The sequence below is a fragment of the Rhineura floridana genome, chromosome 18, assembly GCF_030035675.1.
Source record: "Rhineura floridana isolate rRhiFlo1 chromosome 18, rRhiFlo1.hap2, whole genome shotgun sequence".
Classification (NCBI taxonomy): Eukaryota; Metazoa; Chordata; class Lepidosauria; order Squamata; family Rhineuridae; genus Rhineura; species Rhineura floridana.
This window is the reverse complement of record NC_084497.1, coordinates 4002650-4019280: the sequence shown is the minus strand read 5'-3', so window position 1 is coordinate 4019280 and position 16631 is coordinate 4002650. Positions and strand designations below refer to the sequence as shown.

Genomic DNA, 16631 nt, shown 5'->3' with positions numbered 1-16631 from the left:
AACCAGGGGTGGTCAGTCACTTTTACTGTCCTCGCTGTCAGAATATGCTCCCAGGAGGCTGAGGGAAGAGGCGCCCGCCTTCGAGCCGGAAGCCAGAGAGGTCTTGTCTGCACTCCCGGCACCTAGGAACAGCAAAACCCAAAGTAAAGATTTGTGCAAGTTGGACAGTGGGAGCCACAAAGCAACATCTACGCCAGGGGTTCCCAAATTGTGGCTACTGGGCCATAGTGGTCTGTGAGCGTCACTCAGGCAGTCCGCAGCACGCCTACGGATTTATGGCTGGAGATGGCACACCCATTGCATCAAAAATTCATACTGATTCTTAACGGTGCTTGAATTGTCTCTCTTGTTTCTTATATTGTATTTATTTTATTACAGTTTGAATTCTGTAGAATGCAACGTGACATATATCAGAAAGAAGACAAGCAATCAAAATACAATGAAAACCACAGCCAGGGATTATGGGAGTTGTAGTTCAGCAACATAGAAAGAGTTCTGCTGGATCAGGCCAGTGGCCCACCTAGTCCAGCCTCCTGTCCTCACAGTGGCCAACCAGATGCCTCCTCTGGGAAGCTCGCAAGCAAGTCCTGAGCGCAACAGCAACTCTCCCCTCTTGCGGTTTCCAGGAACCGTATTCAAAAGCATGCTGCCTCTGACAATGGATGTAGAACATAGGAAGAACCCTGTAGCAAGATCAGGCCAACGGCCCATCTACTCCAGTACTGGAGTAATGTTCTCACCGGGAGCTATCCATGGTGCTGAAACACCTAAACTGCCATGCCCCGTGGGCTACTCCAATGCACCAGAACATAAGAGCCTGCTGGATCAGGCCAGTGGCCCATCTAGTTCAGCATCTTGTTCTCACAATGGCCAACCAGGTGCCTATTATGGGAAGCCACCAAGCAGGATCTGAGTGCAACACCAATTCTCCCCTCCTGCCGTTTCCAGCAACTGGGATTCAAAAGCAGACAGCCTCTGACAGTGGAGACAGAGCATAGCCATCATGGCTAGTAGCCACAGATAGCCTGATCCTCCATGAATTTGTCTAATCCTCTTTTAAAGCCACCCAAGCTGGTGGCCATCACTGCCTCACGCGGGAGCTTCTGTGTGAAGCAGGGCCTTCTTTTGTCTGGACAGCAAAAGGTTCTCCACCCGTTCTAGCTCGATGACATGAGTTCTGGAGAACTCAAAACCTTGCACGCTCTTTTGTGACATTTTGGCTGGCCTGCTAAAGGAACTGGCCAACTTTGGGTTTTGGTGGTGGTATTAGGGCCAACACAGCTATTTTTGTATGGGCACTGGTAACTCTGAAACCTTTTCCATGGTGTGCAACGGTCTAGTCTCTACCCCCTTCACCCTCTCCATCACCTGGGCCCGGCGGCATGTTCCAACTGTCCATCCCGTTTGCCACGCTCAAATCCGGCTTTCTCTTGGCAGTCACCAGCCCAGAGAGTTTGGCCTTGTTGGAGAGTTTCCCGATGCTCCTCTCCCAGCTTTCCACCTTCATCTTCTTTGCTTGCGGCTCCGAGTCCTGAGATGAGGCCACAGAAAGAAGCACAAAAAGATTTCGTGTTAACAAGCTCGGGATTAAAAAGTTATCTGCTCCAAGAGTCGCAGCCTTGACTCTGCAACGAGCGTTTATTTTAAAATCTGATTTCCCCCCCTTTCTTAAAAAATATATACAAACAGAAAAAGAAAACCAAAACAAAAATTAAAGTATCAAAGTAAAAAAAAATTATAAATACTACCACCGGCGGTTTACCTTATATTTCTTGGGCATCATACAGTTATATACATTCTTTGCACTGAATAATCTGAATTACACAGTTTATAAGGTAAATCATATCTCTTTTCTTTTTTTTACTATACAGTCTTCATTTTTTTATCCCCTGAAAATTACTGAATGGGTAACTGTTTTATGTATGTGGTGTAGTGGTTAAAGTGTCGGACTAGGATCTGTGAGATCAGGGTTCACATCCCCACTCAGCCATGAAGTTTGCTAGGTGACTTTGGGGGTCGGTCACTGCCTCTCAACCTAACCTACCTCACAAGGTTGTAGTGAGGATAAAATCGAGAGTGGGGGGACCATGCATGCTACTCTGAGGTCCTTGGAGGAAAAAAAGTGGGACAAACAAATTTAACTAACAAACCAAATTGTACACTGCTTTGGGGCACCTCATGGTAAGAGATTCATAAATGATAATAACTGCCATTGCCGCCGCCAGTCTCTTTGGTTGCACGCTCTGGGCCGCCTCGCATACCTCTCGCAGGATGTCTGTAGGCTTTGCTTTTGCAAATGACTTAGCAGGACCAGGAGGAGAGTCCTCATCTGAATCGGAGTCTTGCAGCAACTTCCTGCTCTGGGCTTGGTCTAGCATAGCTCTGGCACGAGAGAGAGAGAGGGACTTATAAGGAGCCAAACACAGGAATACAGCAAGTGGCCTTACAAAGATGCAGATCGTTGGTTCGTCTGGCTCAGTACTGCCTACACGCTAAAGTTGGACCCCCGCAGATATCGTTGGCCACACTGGCCGGGGCTAATAGGAGACAGGAGTCCAAGAACCTCAGCAAGGCGCCACATCCCCTGCCCTACACCATCTGGCAGAGACTCTCCAAGGTTTCCAGGCGGGGGACATTCCTGGCCCTACTTGAAGATGTCATTGGAGGATGCTCCTGGGACCTTCTGCGAGCAAAGCAGGTGCCTTGCTGCTGAGCTGCGGCCCTTCCCCAGATCGGTGCCAAAACACCCACCCCCGCGGGCCGAGGTCCCCGGCTCTCACTTGGTCTCCCGCTCGTCCTCCTCCAGCTCCCGCTGCCTCTGCTGCTCCTCGTAGGCTTGGTATTGCTGCAGCATGGACTCGAAGTCCACGTGGGCCTGGCGCTGGTTCAGCTCCTTCAGCTCCTGCAGGTTCTCCAGGACTTCCATCTCGAGCTTGGAGTCTTTGGTCCTGTTCTCCAAAACCTGGAGAGGGCAAAAAGGCCAGGAAAAGCCTGTGTTGGGGTCCAAGGGGCCAGAAAGGTCAAGGAAGCAAAGCGAGAGGCCGTCGGCTCCTTTGCAAGCCAGGCCCGTCAGCTTTGCCTCTGCAGTTCTTTGTGGCCTGTAGCCCTGCTCTCTGTTGCCGCAGAGGGGCGGGGCGAGGGCCTGATCTGCAGAAACAGCAAGGACGGAGAAAATTGCTTCATGGAGGCTGGGACAGCCAGGCCGGCGGCAGTGATTTAAGCAGAGGCTGGATGGGGATGTTGCAGTTGCCTTCTGAACTGCCGGTCCCACACAGAGCAGAGGGTTGGACTAGATCAGGGCCGGGGAAACGGTGGCCCTGCAGACGTTGTTGGCTCTTAACTCCCGTCGGCCCCCAGCCACCGTGGCCAACGGTCAGGGATAAAGGGAGGTGTGGCCTGGCAACATCTGAGAGGTCACGGGCTCCTTGGGCTAGGTGATCTGCAGAGTCCTTTCCAGCTCTAATGTTCAATGATCTTGGACAGGGGTGGGGAACCCCAAGCCCGAGGGCCAAATTCAGCCCTCTAAACCTGGCTGGCTGGCCCTCAGGACTTTCCCCATACCACTCCCGCCCCAGGTCACGCCCCTCACTGGCCTTGCTTCACACACTCCTTGAAGCGTTTCTGACTGGCTGGAAATGAACTTTGAAAATGTCTCCTGCTTGGCAGGATGGAGAGGATCAAGAGGGTTGTGTGAGAGTACGCGCAGAAACTAGCCCACTGGACAAAGGTAAATTTTAACTTTGTTGCTCCGCCCAGTTTTGCCTCTAGCCCTGACCAGCCCTGGAATTTGGCCCCCAGGAGGTTGCCCAGAAAGGAATGCGGCCCTTAGGTAGAAAAATGGTTCCTCACTCCTGATCTGGGAGGGGGGGCTGCAAGGGATTTGGTCTGCTGTCGCCCTGTTTGTTTCTTTTTCACCTAGCACACAAACAGCTCCTTGGCCAGGGACAGCCAATGTGGTGCCCTCCAGATGTTCCTAGCTGGCACAGACAGTAGTCAGGGAGGACAGGAGTTGTTGTCCAACGTGTGAAGAGCCACAGCCTTACCATCCCTGTTCTAGAATTTCACCAGACAATGCACACACGTACTTGCAAGTCTATCCTAAATCCTGATGGATTAGAAGTTTTGTTTTTTAAAGGAAGGAAGCTGGGCCAATAACATTCCCAGGAAACTCAGTGCCTCAGTCCTGATTATTGCTGCCCACCCCAAATCTCTATGAGGTCTAGAAACATGAGCGACAATCAAAAGGGGAGGCTTCGGTCCCAGGGGAAGGAGTGCAGAGGAAATACCTTCATTGGGTTGTTCAGCTCTTCATCCTCTCTCTCTTTTTGAAGGCGCTTCTCCTCTTCCTCCAGCAGCTTCTCGGCCTGGAAGTTCCGAGTGGCGCCGTGCTCCATGGCATAATCTGTGTTCTCGGGGTCTGTCTGATGGAGACACGGGAAACAAGAGGGAACTATTTCAGTGTGCCATGTATAAATGAAGACGTTCTACTGAAATGGGCACCAAATGATCGGTACGCTCGCAGGAGTGGATGGGCGGATTTGTTTTAACGGATTTATAGATCGCGTCCCAGCACAAAGCCATCGAAGCGGCATACAAGTTGAAAACAGAACAAAACACAAAAGCGCAAGTCAGAAGAACACTACAGTCCTTTCGTTAAGAGTACTGAAATCATATTTGTGAATTAAAAAAAAAACAATATCTGCAGATAGGCAATTGACCGCCTTCTTAAACAAACAAGCAAGCAAGCAAGCCAAATGTTGTCTGGTAGGATAGACCCCTACTTTGGAGTCGAGATGCCAGCCAATCGACCGGTCAGATATTTGTCCCAATCGGCCAACCTCTAACAATGTAGGGGGTGAGCTTGTCTGTTAAAGTCCGTTCCAAAGCCATTTTGCATGTTAAGTTTTATTTCACCATTTCTCTGTTATTCTACTGACTGCTGTTTCCAATTTGCTGCTGCTGCACGCAATAGCACTTTTGACTATTGGTTTTTCGGCTGCACTGGGGAAAGGAAGTGACGAAAAGAGCCCATACCTTGAAGGTGATTTCCGCAAGGCAGCGGGTGCATTTGATGTAAAACCGGAAGACGGGAAGCCCCAGGTAGGATTCATTCTGGACCGTCTCCTTCCGGGCATTGAATTTCTTTCCTTTGTAGATGTACTCACCACAAGTCTTGCACCTATAAAATTAAAATTGTTACTACCTGCATCGACACGGCCTAAAGTCCCACACCAGGGCCGTTTCGAACGGTCAGCCCCATCTCTCCCAATACGCATAAAAAAATAACAAAGTCGTAAGAGAATTAGGCCCCATCTGCATTATGCATTTAAAGCAGTACCATGCCACTTTTAACATTCAAGGCTTCCCCCCAAAGAATCCTGGGATTTGTGGTTTGTTGAAGGTGCTGTTAAGAGACCCCTATTCCCCTCACAGAGCTACAGAACTCTGGGAATTGTAGCTCTGTGAGCGGAATAGAGTCTCCTTACACCATCCTTAACAAACTACAGTTCCCAGGATGTTTAAACTGGCATCACATTGCTTTAGATATATTGCATAGATGAGGCCTGAGTTTAACAAGAAATAGATTTCGCCCCCGTTTCCTCAGTCGCTGCTCAAGACATTGCACCATTGCATTTACCACAAACTGCCCTGGTTGTATCAGACTGAGATGTACTGAGAGGAGACCCATTGAAATCAAGAGACCTGTCAGTCATGTTCTTAATTTCAATGGGTCTGCTCTGAATATGATGAACGTTGAATACGGCCCTTGAGTCTCCGAGAAAAGCAGTGTGAGGCAGCTTCCTGCAAAATGCGTCTAACGCAGCCACCAGACAGAGCGCCCCTTCTCTCACCTCATGTTGAAAGGTGCCATCAGCCGGACCACATACTGCCTGTCCCGAGGAAGCTGAAGTTTGGGGATCTTCGACGGATCGAAGTCCGGAGGGTAGTATTTCTAGGACGGGAGGCAAAGCGGGTCAGTCGAAAGAGCAGACTGTTCGCAGGTGCCCTGCGTCAACCTCGAAGGCCAACCCCCCAAAGAAGAAAAGCCCACACACTAACCCTCAATTACAACCTTTGTTTTATGTACTTACTTATTTGCATTTCCATCACTTTCCCAGAAAAGCTGGCTCCCACCCCCACCCCACTCCCCCATCCTCACAACGACCCTAGGAGGTAGGCCACTTGCCCCACCATAACTAACACCACAGCGGAGCGGGCTCCACTTTTTGCACCTCCAGCTCCCCCTTTTCAATTTCATTTCACTAACATTTAACACTTTCCTCTCCGACATTTTGCCCCTTCTCCAACGCTCGCGGCCTGCTCCAAAACACTTCTGCGACGTGCAGCTCTGCCCCGCCCCGCCCCCTCCTCTCCCATTGGCTGCCGAGAGCTTGGATCGCGCTTCTATTGGCTACCCCGCTTCCAACCACAAATAGCTTTCCTAGAGTGACCTTGCGTGCGTGTCCTTCCTTTAATGTAGTCCGTCGGTGCAACCAGACCCCGTGCGTTTAGTTCCGGCGCGATGAGGTTTCTGCCTAAGAAAGGCGTGGTTGGGTTGTAATCCAACTAAATGCTAAGTATGAAATTAATGAGTATGCCTAATTTAGGCCCATTAATTTCAGTGGGTCTATTCTGATTAAGTTGGATACAGCCCTATAAGTAAAGCTATATATGCCTCTGAGTACATACAGAGTTCAAATGAAAAAGAAGTATTTCAAGCAGAATAGAATCCGAAGAAGCAGTGCCCCTGATCATACACAGAGCATACCCTGAGCTGTAGCACAGCGTGGTAGAGCATCTAGGTCCCAGGTTCAATCCCCAGCATCTCCAAGTAAGGCTGGGAGAAACTCCTGCCTGAAACCCTGATGCTGTCAGTCAGTGTAAACAATACTGAGCTAGATGGACCAAGGGTACATCAGTACAAGGCAGCCACACACTGGCTCCCTCCTGCCTCCCACATTTGTGTTCTCAGCCAATGTGTGGTTTGTCAAGCTGATTCTACCCTCGAAATAAGCATTAAACTGTAGATAGAGCCAGTTGTGGTCTAGTGGTTAGACTAGAGTGTCAGACTGGGGCCAGGGAGACCAGAGCACAAAACCCCGCTCAGCCAGGACGCTCACTGGGGGACCTTGGGCCAGTCACAGTCTCTTCAGCTTGCACTGGTTGCCAATATGTTTCCGGGCTAGATTCAAAGTGTTGGTATTAACCTATAAAGCCTTATACGGTGCGGGACCACGATACCTTGCGGAACGCCTCTTCCGATATGAACCGGCCCGTGCACTACGTTCTGCTACGAAGGCCCTCCTCCGGGTTCCAACTCACAGGGAGGCCCGGAGGGTGATGACAAGATCTAGGGCCTTCTCAGTGGTGGCCCCCGAACTATGGAACAGTCTCCCTGAGGAAGTACGCCTGGCGCCGACTCTGCTCTCCTTTCGGCGCCAGGTCAAAACCTTCCTATTCTCTGAAGCATTTTAAATTACACTGATTTAATTTTAAAAATGTTTATTGTGTTGGATTGTTGCTTGTATTTTAGTATTGTTTTGTTATTTATTGTATTTTATGCTGTTTTATGTTCACCGCCCAGAGAGCTATTGCTAGTCGGGCGGTATATAAATTTAATAAATAAATAAATAAATAAATAAATAAATAATCTGCCTCACAGGACTGTTGTGAGGATCAAATGGAGAGAGGAGACCCATGTACACCACCGTGAGCTCCTTGCAGGAAAGAAATGTAATAATAGATAAAAATAAATAAAATACAGGAAGCAAACCCACAAGTGATCTGCAAAGCGCTTGCCAAGCCTGAAAGGAAAATTTGATTCAAAGCAGTTGTAGTAATTTTATTTATTTATTTCCTCTTTTCAAGGCAGATATCACACAACTTGCTCTGTTATCCTATAATGTATGATGTCATTTTGCAGTTCCGCATTCGGTAATGGGATATCAGCTGGCTGAAAATTGGAAAAAAAAGTTTCACAGACACTACTGATGCATAAAGAAAACCTATCCAGGCCACCACAGGGTATAGAAACATGATTTAAATGAAAACAAAAACAAAAAGGAAGGGAGAATGAGAAGAAGCTGAAATTTCCCCTTGGAAACAGGGCTACACACCACACCTTTAAAGCACGTTCAAAGCATGCACACACACACACACCAAAATCCTACAGAGCTACCACTCCCAGCACCCTTCACAAAACTACAGTTCCCAGGATTGTTTGGAAGGAAATATGCTCTGAATGTGCTTTAACAGTATGGTGTGTAAACGCAGACTTAGATTTTCACAGCTCACAGCTCTGTGTGTGAACTCCACACAAACAGAGTCACAGAAGACGAAGAGCCCTTGGCCATAACTGGGAAACAGGGGTGGGGCAGATATTAAAGCCCCATCGCCATCAGTCTTCGAGATGCTCTCAAAGCCCATCACTCCGGCATCCAGGCTGCCCCAGATGCTTTAGAACTCCAGTCACTATATTTGCCATTATCGAGAAAGTCCTTTGCGGCCACTTGGACGTGGTACGTTACTCCAGGACGGACCCCAGTCCAGACAAAAGATGTTTGCTCCAAGGGTCTGGTCTGAAAGAGACAAAAGACCATAATCATATACATTTTTCTCAGCTTGCCACTTAAGAGAAAAAGCAAGCTGGAGTGTCTTCTTGGTGGCTACAGGCTGGAAGTGGGGAGACCCATGTTCAAATCCCCCCCCCCAACCATGATGATGCTTGACTTTGGTGAGCTGTTATATCTCTGCCTAATTGACCTCCGTGGAGAATGCAAGAAAGGGGATGCCTTGAGCATCTTGAGCGATGGCTGCATTTCAGTCCTCCTGTTGTTTCGGAAAGTGCGGATTTGATTGATTCGGCTCGAAATGCAATCTGAATGGAATTTCTCCTGCACCCCTACTGTGTACCAAAGCATTAAGGGGAGACCTTTTTGATGTCACCCCCCCCAAAAAAAGCACAACCCAGTGACACAAAAGAGGTTGAGCAACATTGTTCTATCTAAGGCAACAACCCTCCCGTTTGTTAATATTGCGCTCGCTCACCGTTTTGCTGCTATCAGTCCCGTCCCTCGAGTAACGGATCAAGTACTTGAGGGGAAAATATTCTGGGAATTGCCAGGAACTGGGAGGTTTCCACTCCAAGAGCAGCTTCTTCCTCTCGCCAGGGATCGGGGAGACCTTCACGTCTTCTGGGGGGTCAGGCTTGACTACAACAAAAGCCAGAGTGGAGAGAAGTGTGCCTAAGAAGGAAGCGACTGAAAAGAGCTTGACCGTACGCATCAGGTAAGAAATATGTGGGGTAAGAAACATGGGGGTAGACTGGCCTAGCCGCAAGAGGCCAGTGGGACACTGCAACAAAAGGTTGCAGTGGGGTGAGGCTTCAGACACTCAGTTCCATTCTCCCATCCACGATGTCAGTGTTGTGTGGCCACTGACCATGCTCAGTGCTCATTGGGTGGTTAGATCTCAACGGTGGCTGGCCCATTAGGGCAAGTGGAATGCTGACCCGCCAACATCCGCCTGCCCTCAGCCAGCCCCCATCTACCTGCCTGTTCTTACTTACAGCCAGTCCAGGGGGTGGCCCTGCCTGCCGGCTCCCCCCTCCTCAGTATCAGTGTTGCCCCTTGTAGAACTCAAGAGGCTGAAGGAAGACTGGGGCAAAACTAAAATTTGTTGGCTCTGCCTTTCATTGGCTCTCCTGTTGGGCTCCTGCCTTCCGCCCCACCAGCACCAATGGCCACCTTTCAAAGTTTTTCTCAGAAAGGGTTTTTGTACTTCTGGGGTCCCTGCAAACCTGCCGATTAGGAACATGGGGATCTGGCTTCTGCAGAGTCAGACCACTGGTCCATTTAGTTCAAGATTGTTGACACTGACCAGCAGCAGCTCTCCAGGGTTTTACGCAGGGAGTCCCTCCCAGCCCTGCCCGGAGATGCCAAAGATTGACCCTGGGACCTTCTGTGCACAAAGCAAGATGCTTTGCCACTGAGCTAAGATTCTAGTCCTCAAGGTTTTGAATCACGGACTGGCTTAAACAGCACATCAAAAGCTTCTTTATACAGAGTCAGACCCATTGGCCCACCTAGCTCAGAACTGTCTGCACTGTCTGGCAGCTGCTTCTCCACGGCTTCAGGCAGGAGTCTCTCCCAGCCCTACCTCTGAGCTACATGGCCCCTTCCCCATTGTGTGGCTGGTTGTGTGGCGGGTGCCGTTCTGGCTATATAAACATTGCCACATACTGTCTGCCTACTGGAAATAGAGGGAATGATGAAACTGTGATTCTGTTCAACACAGTTTCAATGCTGTAGTTAAAGCTTATTTATTATGACATTTCTATCCCAGCTTTCGTCCACGGAGCTCAAGGCAGCATACAAACGTGGTTGCCCCTCTCCCAATTTTATCCTCACAACACCCCTGTAAGGTAGGTTAGGCTGAGAGAGAGAGAGGGAGAGAGGGAGAGAGAGGCAATGACGGGTCCCCAAGGTCACCCAGTGAGCTTCATGGCTGAGCGGGGATTTGAACCCTGGCCTCTCAGGTCCCAGTCTGACACTCTAACCATTACACCAGCACTGACTCTCACTGATTGCTTCTTGCACTTACTGCTATATAGGGGTCTGGGAATTTAATAGGATTGCTTTGTTTAATGGTGCGACTGAATGATGTATGATGGTTGGGAAGAACGAGCTGATTTCCTTTTGCCTAATTCTCTATCACGTTATTTAAAAAAAGGTTGAATTTTTACTAGGTATTTGATTTTTAATTGTCAAATATTTCACTTCCTGATGTCTAGCTGGTTACTTGGCTTATGGATTTTCACGGTATTTTTGCAGCTGAGTTTTATGTGTCACATTCATTTGGGTAATCTGTTCAGTTGTTAATTGTCTCTGCTTGAATGTAGACATACCCCTAGGGGTTTTTTAAATTTTGTTTCATTTTTGCCTTTGCTGTTTATTTAAGACATTTCTATGAAAACTCACGGATCTCGTTCTGGAAAAAGGAGAAGAGGCTGGTCACTGTCCCCAGAGGATTCGACGCTGTTATGTTCAGGATGTAGGGATTGACAGGGAACATCTGCACGTTGTCAATGGAACAGCTGCTAGCCCCGGTGGTAGGTTGGATGCATTCCTGAACCTCTCCACTCAGACCAAGCCTGATTTGCAAAGAGGCCAAAGTTTAACATTGGGTTCCCTGCCTGCTCACCAAAGAAACTCAGGGGCCCTCTGCACTGTACATTTAAAGCAACATCAAACCCCTTTAAACACTCATGGCTCTCCCTCCCAAGAATCCTAGGAACAGTAGTTTGTTGTGGGTGTTGAGAGTTGTCAGGAGACACCCATTCACCTGACAGAGCTATAATTCCCAGGTCAGTACACATCAGAATTCACAGCAACAGAATCCCTCAAGCATCCTTCTGGCTAAGACCTCATCTGCACTATACATTTAAAGCAACATCAAAGCCCTTTAAACAGTCATGGCTTCCCCTCACCCCAAGAATCCTGGGAAATGTAATTTGTGAAGGGTGCTGAGTGCTATTCATAGGCCCCCTTTGGCCTGATTCAGCAGGATTCTTCTTAACAGATTATGATGATGGCAACAGGTGTGCGGCTACAAACTATGGAACTACGACACCGTCGGGGAAGAGTTTCTCCTTACACTCCCCTGCTTTTACCTGTAGGTGGAGAAGAAAGAAGTGACCAGGTGTGTCTTGGTCTTCAATCTCCAGGTGCAATTGATGGCTGCATAGGTGGTAGAGCGGCACCAGACTGAAGGCTTCCCAGGTGGGTCTGCAGCAAAGGAGTAGAACGAGGTGAAGAAGGCTCACGGACCCCCAGTTTGGCTGCTGCTGTTTCCCCTCACCTTTATGAACAGATCGCTTAGGCGGGGGAAACAGCCACTTTTGTGTGTTTGCGCCCACCCACGCATTCATAGAATTCTAGAGTGGAAAGGGGCCTATAAGGCCATCTAGTCCATCCCCCTGCTCAGTGCAGGAATCCAGCTTAAAGCATCCCTGATAGGTGGCTGTCCAGCTGCCACTTGAATGGCTCCGATGTTGGAGAGCCAGCCACCTCCCAAGGTCATTGGTCCCACTGTTGTACCATTCATCAGTCCCTCATTTCCAAAACTGTCCCAGAGTCTCCCACCTGCCTTTTTACATCTTTCCTAGAATTGTCACGGTCTTCCATCTCTCAGTTCGATACTTCCAGGTAGAAATTTGATTTGGTTCGCATTTAAAGGCAAATCTCTCAAATGTGCACTTTCCAAAACAGTAACAGAACCGAAACGAGGCCACCCTTTGAAATCTGCACCTCTCTGATTTTTGCAATGCAGTTCTTCAACCAAACAGCGTTTACCAAAATGCATAGATTAGGGGGAAATCACATTCAAAATAGCTTCAAAGCCTGGCAGGGGGTTGTTTGCAAACCGGCTTTCAAACAGTTTCAGAGGTTCAAAGAGCACTATCAGGATGTTTGAAAGCCCTCTGCTAAAACTGAGATTTTGTTGCTGTTGGGAGAAAAGCACCAATGCTTGTCAAAAGTAACCTAAACCAAGGCGGAATAGACAGAAACCCAATTTATTCTTCCGTTGCTGATTCCTTCTTTAGTAACCACTTGTTGGTTTTTTCTCAGGCTTTACTTCCTTCCTCCCTTTTCCTTTCTAGTTAGTCAGAGATCATGCCTGTGAGTGCAAGCCTCACGGCTCTACAACAGCCACATGCATACCTGTGGTCAGAATGACTTTATTTCCCAGTAGTAATAACCCTTAAGCTTCTTTATCCTTTCAGCCATCTTACTACACTATTTATGTCTACCCTTCGCTGCACTATATACTGAATTCCAATATTTTGTTCCTCGTTTTAAGAGCTGCAGTCTCTCAGTTAGGCTGTAGTGCAGAAACAACCAAATAGAGAAAGACCAAAGAACAACAAGAACTGCAGACATGCAGATGAAGAATGTGGGCAGTGTCTTTTTATACTCGCATCTAGGGATGGGTGAGGATTTCGATTCAGTTCACATTTCAAGCAGAATCTATCAAGTTCGCAATTTCTGAAACCATATCAGAACCGAAACACAGCCATCTTTCGAAATTCGCATTTATTAGAATTTTGGGATGCAGTTCACCAACTGAACAAGTGTGCATCAAACTGAATACATGAGTAAAAATGACAGGCAAAAAGGCATGAAATGATAAGAAACGGCTTGCAAAAATGGGTACCTCTGTCAAAACCGCCTACAAAAATTGGTTTATTTGGAGAAATTTGCACTGAAATGGTGGAAAATTTTCCTGAGGATTTCAAATAAAATCGCAGATTGTTGAAAAAATGTAGAGAACTGAATTTAACATCAGAAAAGGGAGAAACGGAGAGATCCCTACTCACAGCCCAGCTTCAGCTGAATTCTCCGCAGCAACTTCCCAGTGAGGAGTTCATAGCAACTATATTCTCCTTCCTGAAGCAGGCTGGCGTTCTGCAAAGCAAGGCTTCCCTCATCTCTCGCCGCCGCCAAAATGCCCCGCGACGTGCCGTTCACTTTCCATTCCACCGTGGAACTGCCCTCAGGGACAGGGCAACGCAAGAGCACTTCAGAAGCCCCATGGCTGGCGTACTGCTGGTGTATTAGGCCTGCTGTGAAAGTGGAAAACACCAAATATACAACCCATGGACATTTGTATGCCATTGTGTCAGGGAAAGAGATGTATTTAAATTTGGCACTTCCAGAGCTCACAGGGGAAAGCTCCTATTTTCTTCTCACAACAGCCCTGAGAGGTTAGATGGGCTGAGTCGAAGGTCATCTGGATCTGAACCTGACTCTCCTTTGTCTAACATTCTCTTGGCATTCTGACTGATTGATCAAGCAGTTTATTAAATTATTTATTATCCTGCCCTCTTGCAAAATATCAGGGCAGTGAAGAGCAACATAACAACCTTTCAAAGCAATACTGAAATAACTGGCAGCTCAGGAGACATTTTAAACTGCATAAGCCTGTCTGGCATCTTCAAGAGGTGACAGAACATCAAAAGCGAGGGTGCCTGCTGAACCTCTGCTGGAGTTCTGGTTGAGGCCAGTTGGGCCTCTGTGATACAGGGAACAACTACCCACACTCCTCTGGGTGATCTCAAGGATTGGGCTGGGATATATAAGGGCTCAGGCGGTTGTTAAAGTATCCTGGACCCAAGTTGTTCAGAACTTTGTATATGCTGCAAGATATACTTGTGTCGCACTTGGCTCAGTGGCATATGGGGAGCCAGTGCAGATATTTTAGCAAAGGTGTTACCTGCTGTTGGCGTCTGCCCCCATGACCAATCAAGCCGCTGCCTTCTGCACCAGCTGGAGCTTCTAGAGCAGCCCAAGGGCAGCCCCACATAGAGCGCATTGCAGTGATCCAGTCTCAAGGTTACCAGCGCATAGACTGCTGTGGCCAAACTCTCCAGATACAAGGCAGCAAGACCTGTGATGGCTAGGAAGCTTTAACATCCTCCCCTCCTGGTCCAACCCAAACCCCAAAGCGCTGTAGGGCCTGAGCTGGAGTAGTATATCTTTTAGGGATCCCGCTAATCTTAACCTGGCCCTGACAGCAAAAGCTGAAAAAGGTGTGCTGTGGATGATATGCCAAGCGTTGCCACCGGAAGCAAGGCGCTAGATCTCATGGAACTTGCACCTGGGCTTTGGAACAGGGAAGCAAATAACTAAGCAACCAAAATGCTGCCGGCCCTCTCCTATCCGTTGAGTGGTAGGCCTCCCCTCACCTGTCTTCCCGCCTCACCTGCCTCTTTGCTGCGCCAAGACGCACCCTCGCACGAAGTGAAACAGGGCGATAGGACAAAGGCAAGCATCAGTACTATCCGCCGCATCGTTCTTCCGCATTAAGGAAAGAGGCTTCACGTCGTCGCTCAGGATTCTGTTTGAAAGAGTCTTCAAAACGCAGCTTAGGTAAAAACGACTTGCTATGCAAGGTTTTCAAACGTACACCTGATATGCAGGACAGGGAAGCTAATTATTAAGGGTGCCCTTTCGCGAGTGCATTCTGCGACATGTCATTTGACAGGCACAAGTGGTACGGAAAGCGTGATTGTGCGTTAACTGCCTCGATGACATCACAAGCACAAATCGTGGTGAGCCTCCTGTACGTTTTGGAAAGATGTTTTATCTGCTCTGCATTCGGACACCTCTGACGTTATCGTAACCGCATTCTGCACGATGGTTCCTGAGATGCAGAAGCAGGCTTTCCTCTGTGTCTGGATACAAACTGGTTGCTACTTTGAATCAAGGCGGCGGATGGAACTTTTTCAAAACTGATTTCATAATAGCAGTGCCTTTTTTGTTGTTCTTAAAATGTTGGTTAATTTGTTTTAGATTCTAAGATTTTTCTTCCAGTTCCTGAGCAATGCCAGGCATGAGGCTACTGGCGCTCAATAAAAAAAGATGTGAAGAGTAGGGATGGAAAGACCTGTCAATTTCGGTTCTCTCAGTTTCCCACTTTTCTAATGTTAAATTCAGCTCTCCACAGTCCTGCAGCAATCTGGGATTTTTTTCTAATCCTCATGAAAATTCTCCACCGTTTTAGTGCAAATTTCTCCAAATAAACACATTTTTGTAGGCAGTTTTGAGAAAGGTACACATTTTTGTAAGCCATTTCTCTTCACATCAGGCCTTTTTGCAGGTTATTTTCACTCATAAATTAGTTTTATTCACACTTTCCCCTAGACAGCCACCTGTCTGGAATGCTTTTGATTTGGATCCCTGCATTGAGCAGGGGGTTGGACTTGATGGCCATATAGACCCCTTCCAACTCTGCTATTCTATGATTCTATAATATATGCATTTTTATAAATATTGCTTAGTTGGCAAACTGCATCCCAAAATTCTAAAATTTCAAAGGATGGCTGTGTTTCAGTTCTCTCATTGTTTCAGAAAGTGCAAATTTGATAAATTCTGCATGAAATGCAAACTGAATCGAAATTCTCACCCATCCCTAGTCAAGAGCAGTCCTAAAGCTGCAATCCTAAAAGCCCACTTACCTGGGAGCAGAGGATTGAAGGATCTTTCCGTTCTCTCTCTTTGGGAAGCTGGATGTTTCTGTGGCTTTGTCTCAGCAGCTTTGTCTCAGCCACAGACCATTTTCCCATAACAAGGGCCAGTTCCCAAAGATGGGCTGTCACAGCCAAGCCTTCTGGCTCAGATTTCCTGTCCTTGTCACACTCCTGAGAGGGGATATCCGCAATGGCAAAAGAGGCCCTCAAGAAACATCCCCCAAGGCCTGTGTGTTTCTTAACCCTTTCTATATCCATTTAAATTAGCAAGGGGTGGAGATGGGGGGAGATATTTGATTCAGCCCACATTTAAAGCCAAATTTATCACATTCACACTTTTCGGAACAGTATGAGAACCACACGACAGCCATCCTTCATCATTCACCCAGATCTTGCCAGGCAATTCTCCAACCGAGGAATGTTTGCAAAAATGCATCTGTTAGAGGAGAGTGTGTTAAAATGAATATATTAGTGAAAAAACATACAAAAATGCATTATATTTGGAGAAACTGCTTGCAGAAAGTCAAAACGGCCTTCAAAAATGTGTTTATTAGGAGAAATTTGCACTAAGTGAAGGATTTTTGTGAGTTTTTTTTTAAAT

General features: G+C 47.7%; 2 protein-coding genes across 3 annotated transcripts; both read right to left on the bottom strand.

Annotated features, from left to right (window-relative positions):
• Positions 1-4: 4 nt before the first annotated feature.
• YJU2 (YJU2 splicing factor homolog) lies at positions 5-6362 on the bottom strand. The gene is made up of 8 exons (XM_061601366.1): positions 6269-6362; positions 5853-5953; positions 5035-5179; positions 4287-4421; positions 2781-2962; positions 2262-2382; positions 1369-1531; positions 5-122 (listed from the first exon to the last, which is right to left on the bottom strand). Exons 1-8 carry the CDS (start codon positions 6290-6292, stop codon positions 13-15), a joined length of 981 nt encoding a protein of 326 aa, XP_061457350.1. The 5' UTR covers positions 6293-6362; the 3' UTR covers positions 5-12.
• Positions 6363-7832: 1470 nt separating this feature from the next.
• On the bottom strand, positions 7833-16178 carry EBI3 (Epstein-Barr virus induced 3). Of its 2 annotated transcripts, none has more exons than XM_061601155.1 (7): positions 16019-16178; positions 14764-14969; positions 13379-13624; positions 11672-11786; positions 10980-11152; positions 9049-9212; positions 7833-8579 (listed from the first exon to the last, which is right to left on the bottom strand). In XM_061601155.1, the coding sequence occupies exons 2-7, from the start codon at positions 14849-14851 to the stop codon at positions 8427-8429; spliced, it is 939 nt and encodes a 312-aa protein (XP_061457139.1). In that variant the 5' UTR covers positions 14852-14969; positions 16019-16178; the 3' UTR covers positions 7833-8426. The 2 variants fall into 2 exon arrangements, with proteins under 2 accessions (XP_061457139.1, XP_061457140.1); XM_061601156.1 differs by having other exon boundaries at positions 14764-14912.
• Between the last annotated feature and the right edge of the window lie 453 nt (positions 16179-16631).

What these genes read in the sequence shown, in the direction of transcription:
- YJU2 (XM_061601366.1), bottom strand. Translation starts at nt 6,292, where the DNA reads ATGTCGGAGAGGAAAGTGTTAAAT. An exon ending in TTGCGGAAATCACCTTCAAG is followed by an intron (nt 4,422 to 5,034) that starts GTATGGGCTCTT and finishes TGTCTCCATCAG; the next exon opens with ACAGACCCCGAGAACACAGA. An exon ending in GAACATGCCGCCGGGCCCAG is followed by an intron (nt 123 to 1,368) that starts GTGATGGAGAGG and finishes TGCTGTTCCTAG; the next exon opens with GTGCCGGGAGTGCAGACAAG.
- EBI3 (XM_061601155.1), bottom strand. Translation starts at nt 14,851, where the DNA reads ATGCGGCGGATAGTACTGATGCTTGCCTTTGTCCTATCGCCCTGTTTC. An exon ending in CTTTTTCCAGAACGAGATCC is followed by an intron (nt 9,213 to 10,979) that starts GTGAGTTTTCAT and finishes CTTTTGTTGTAG; the next exon opens with TCAAGCCTGACCCCCCAGAA. An exon ending in GGACTGATAGCAGCAAAACG is followed by an intron (nt 8,580 to 9,048) that starts GTGAGCGAGCGC and finishes TGTCTCTTTCAG; the next exon opens with ACCAGACCCTTGGAGCAAAC.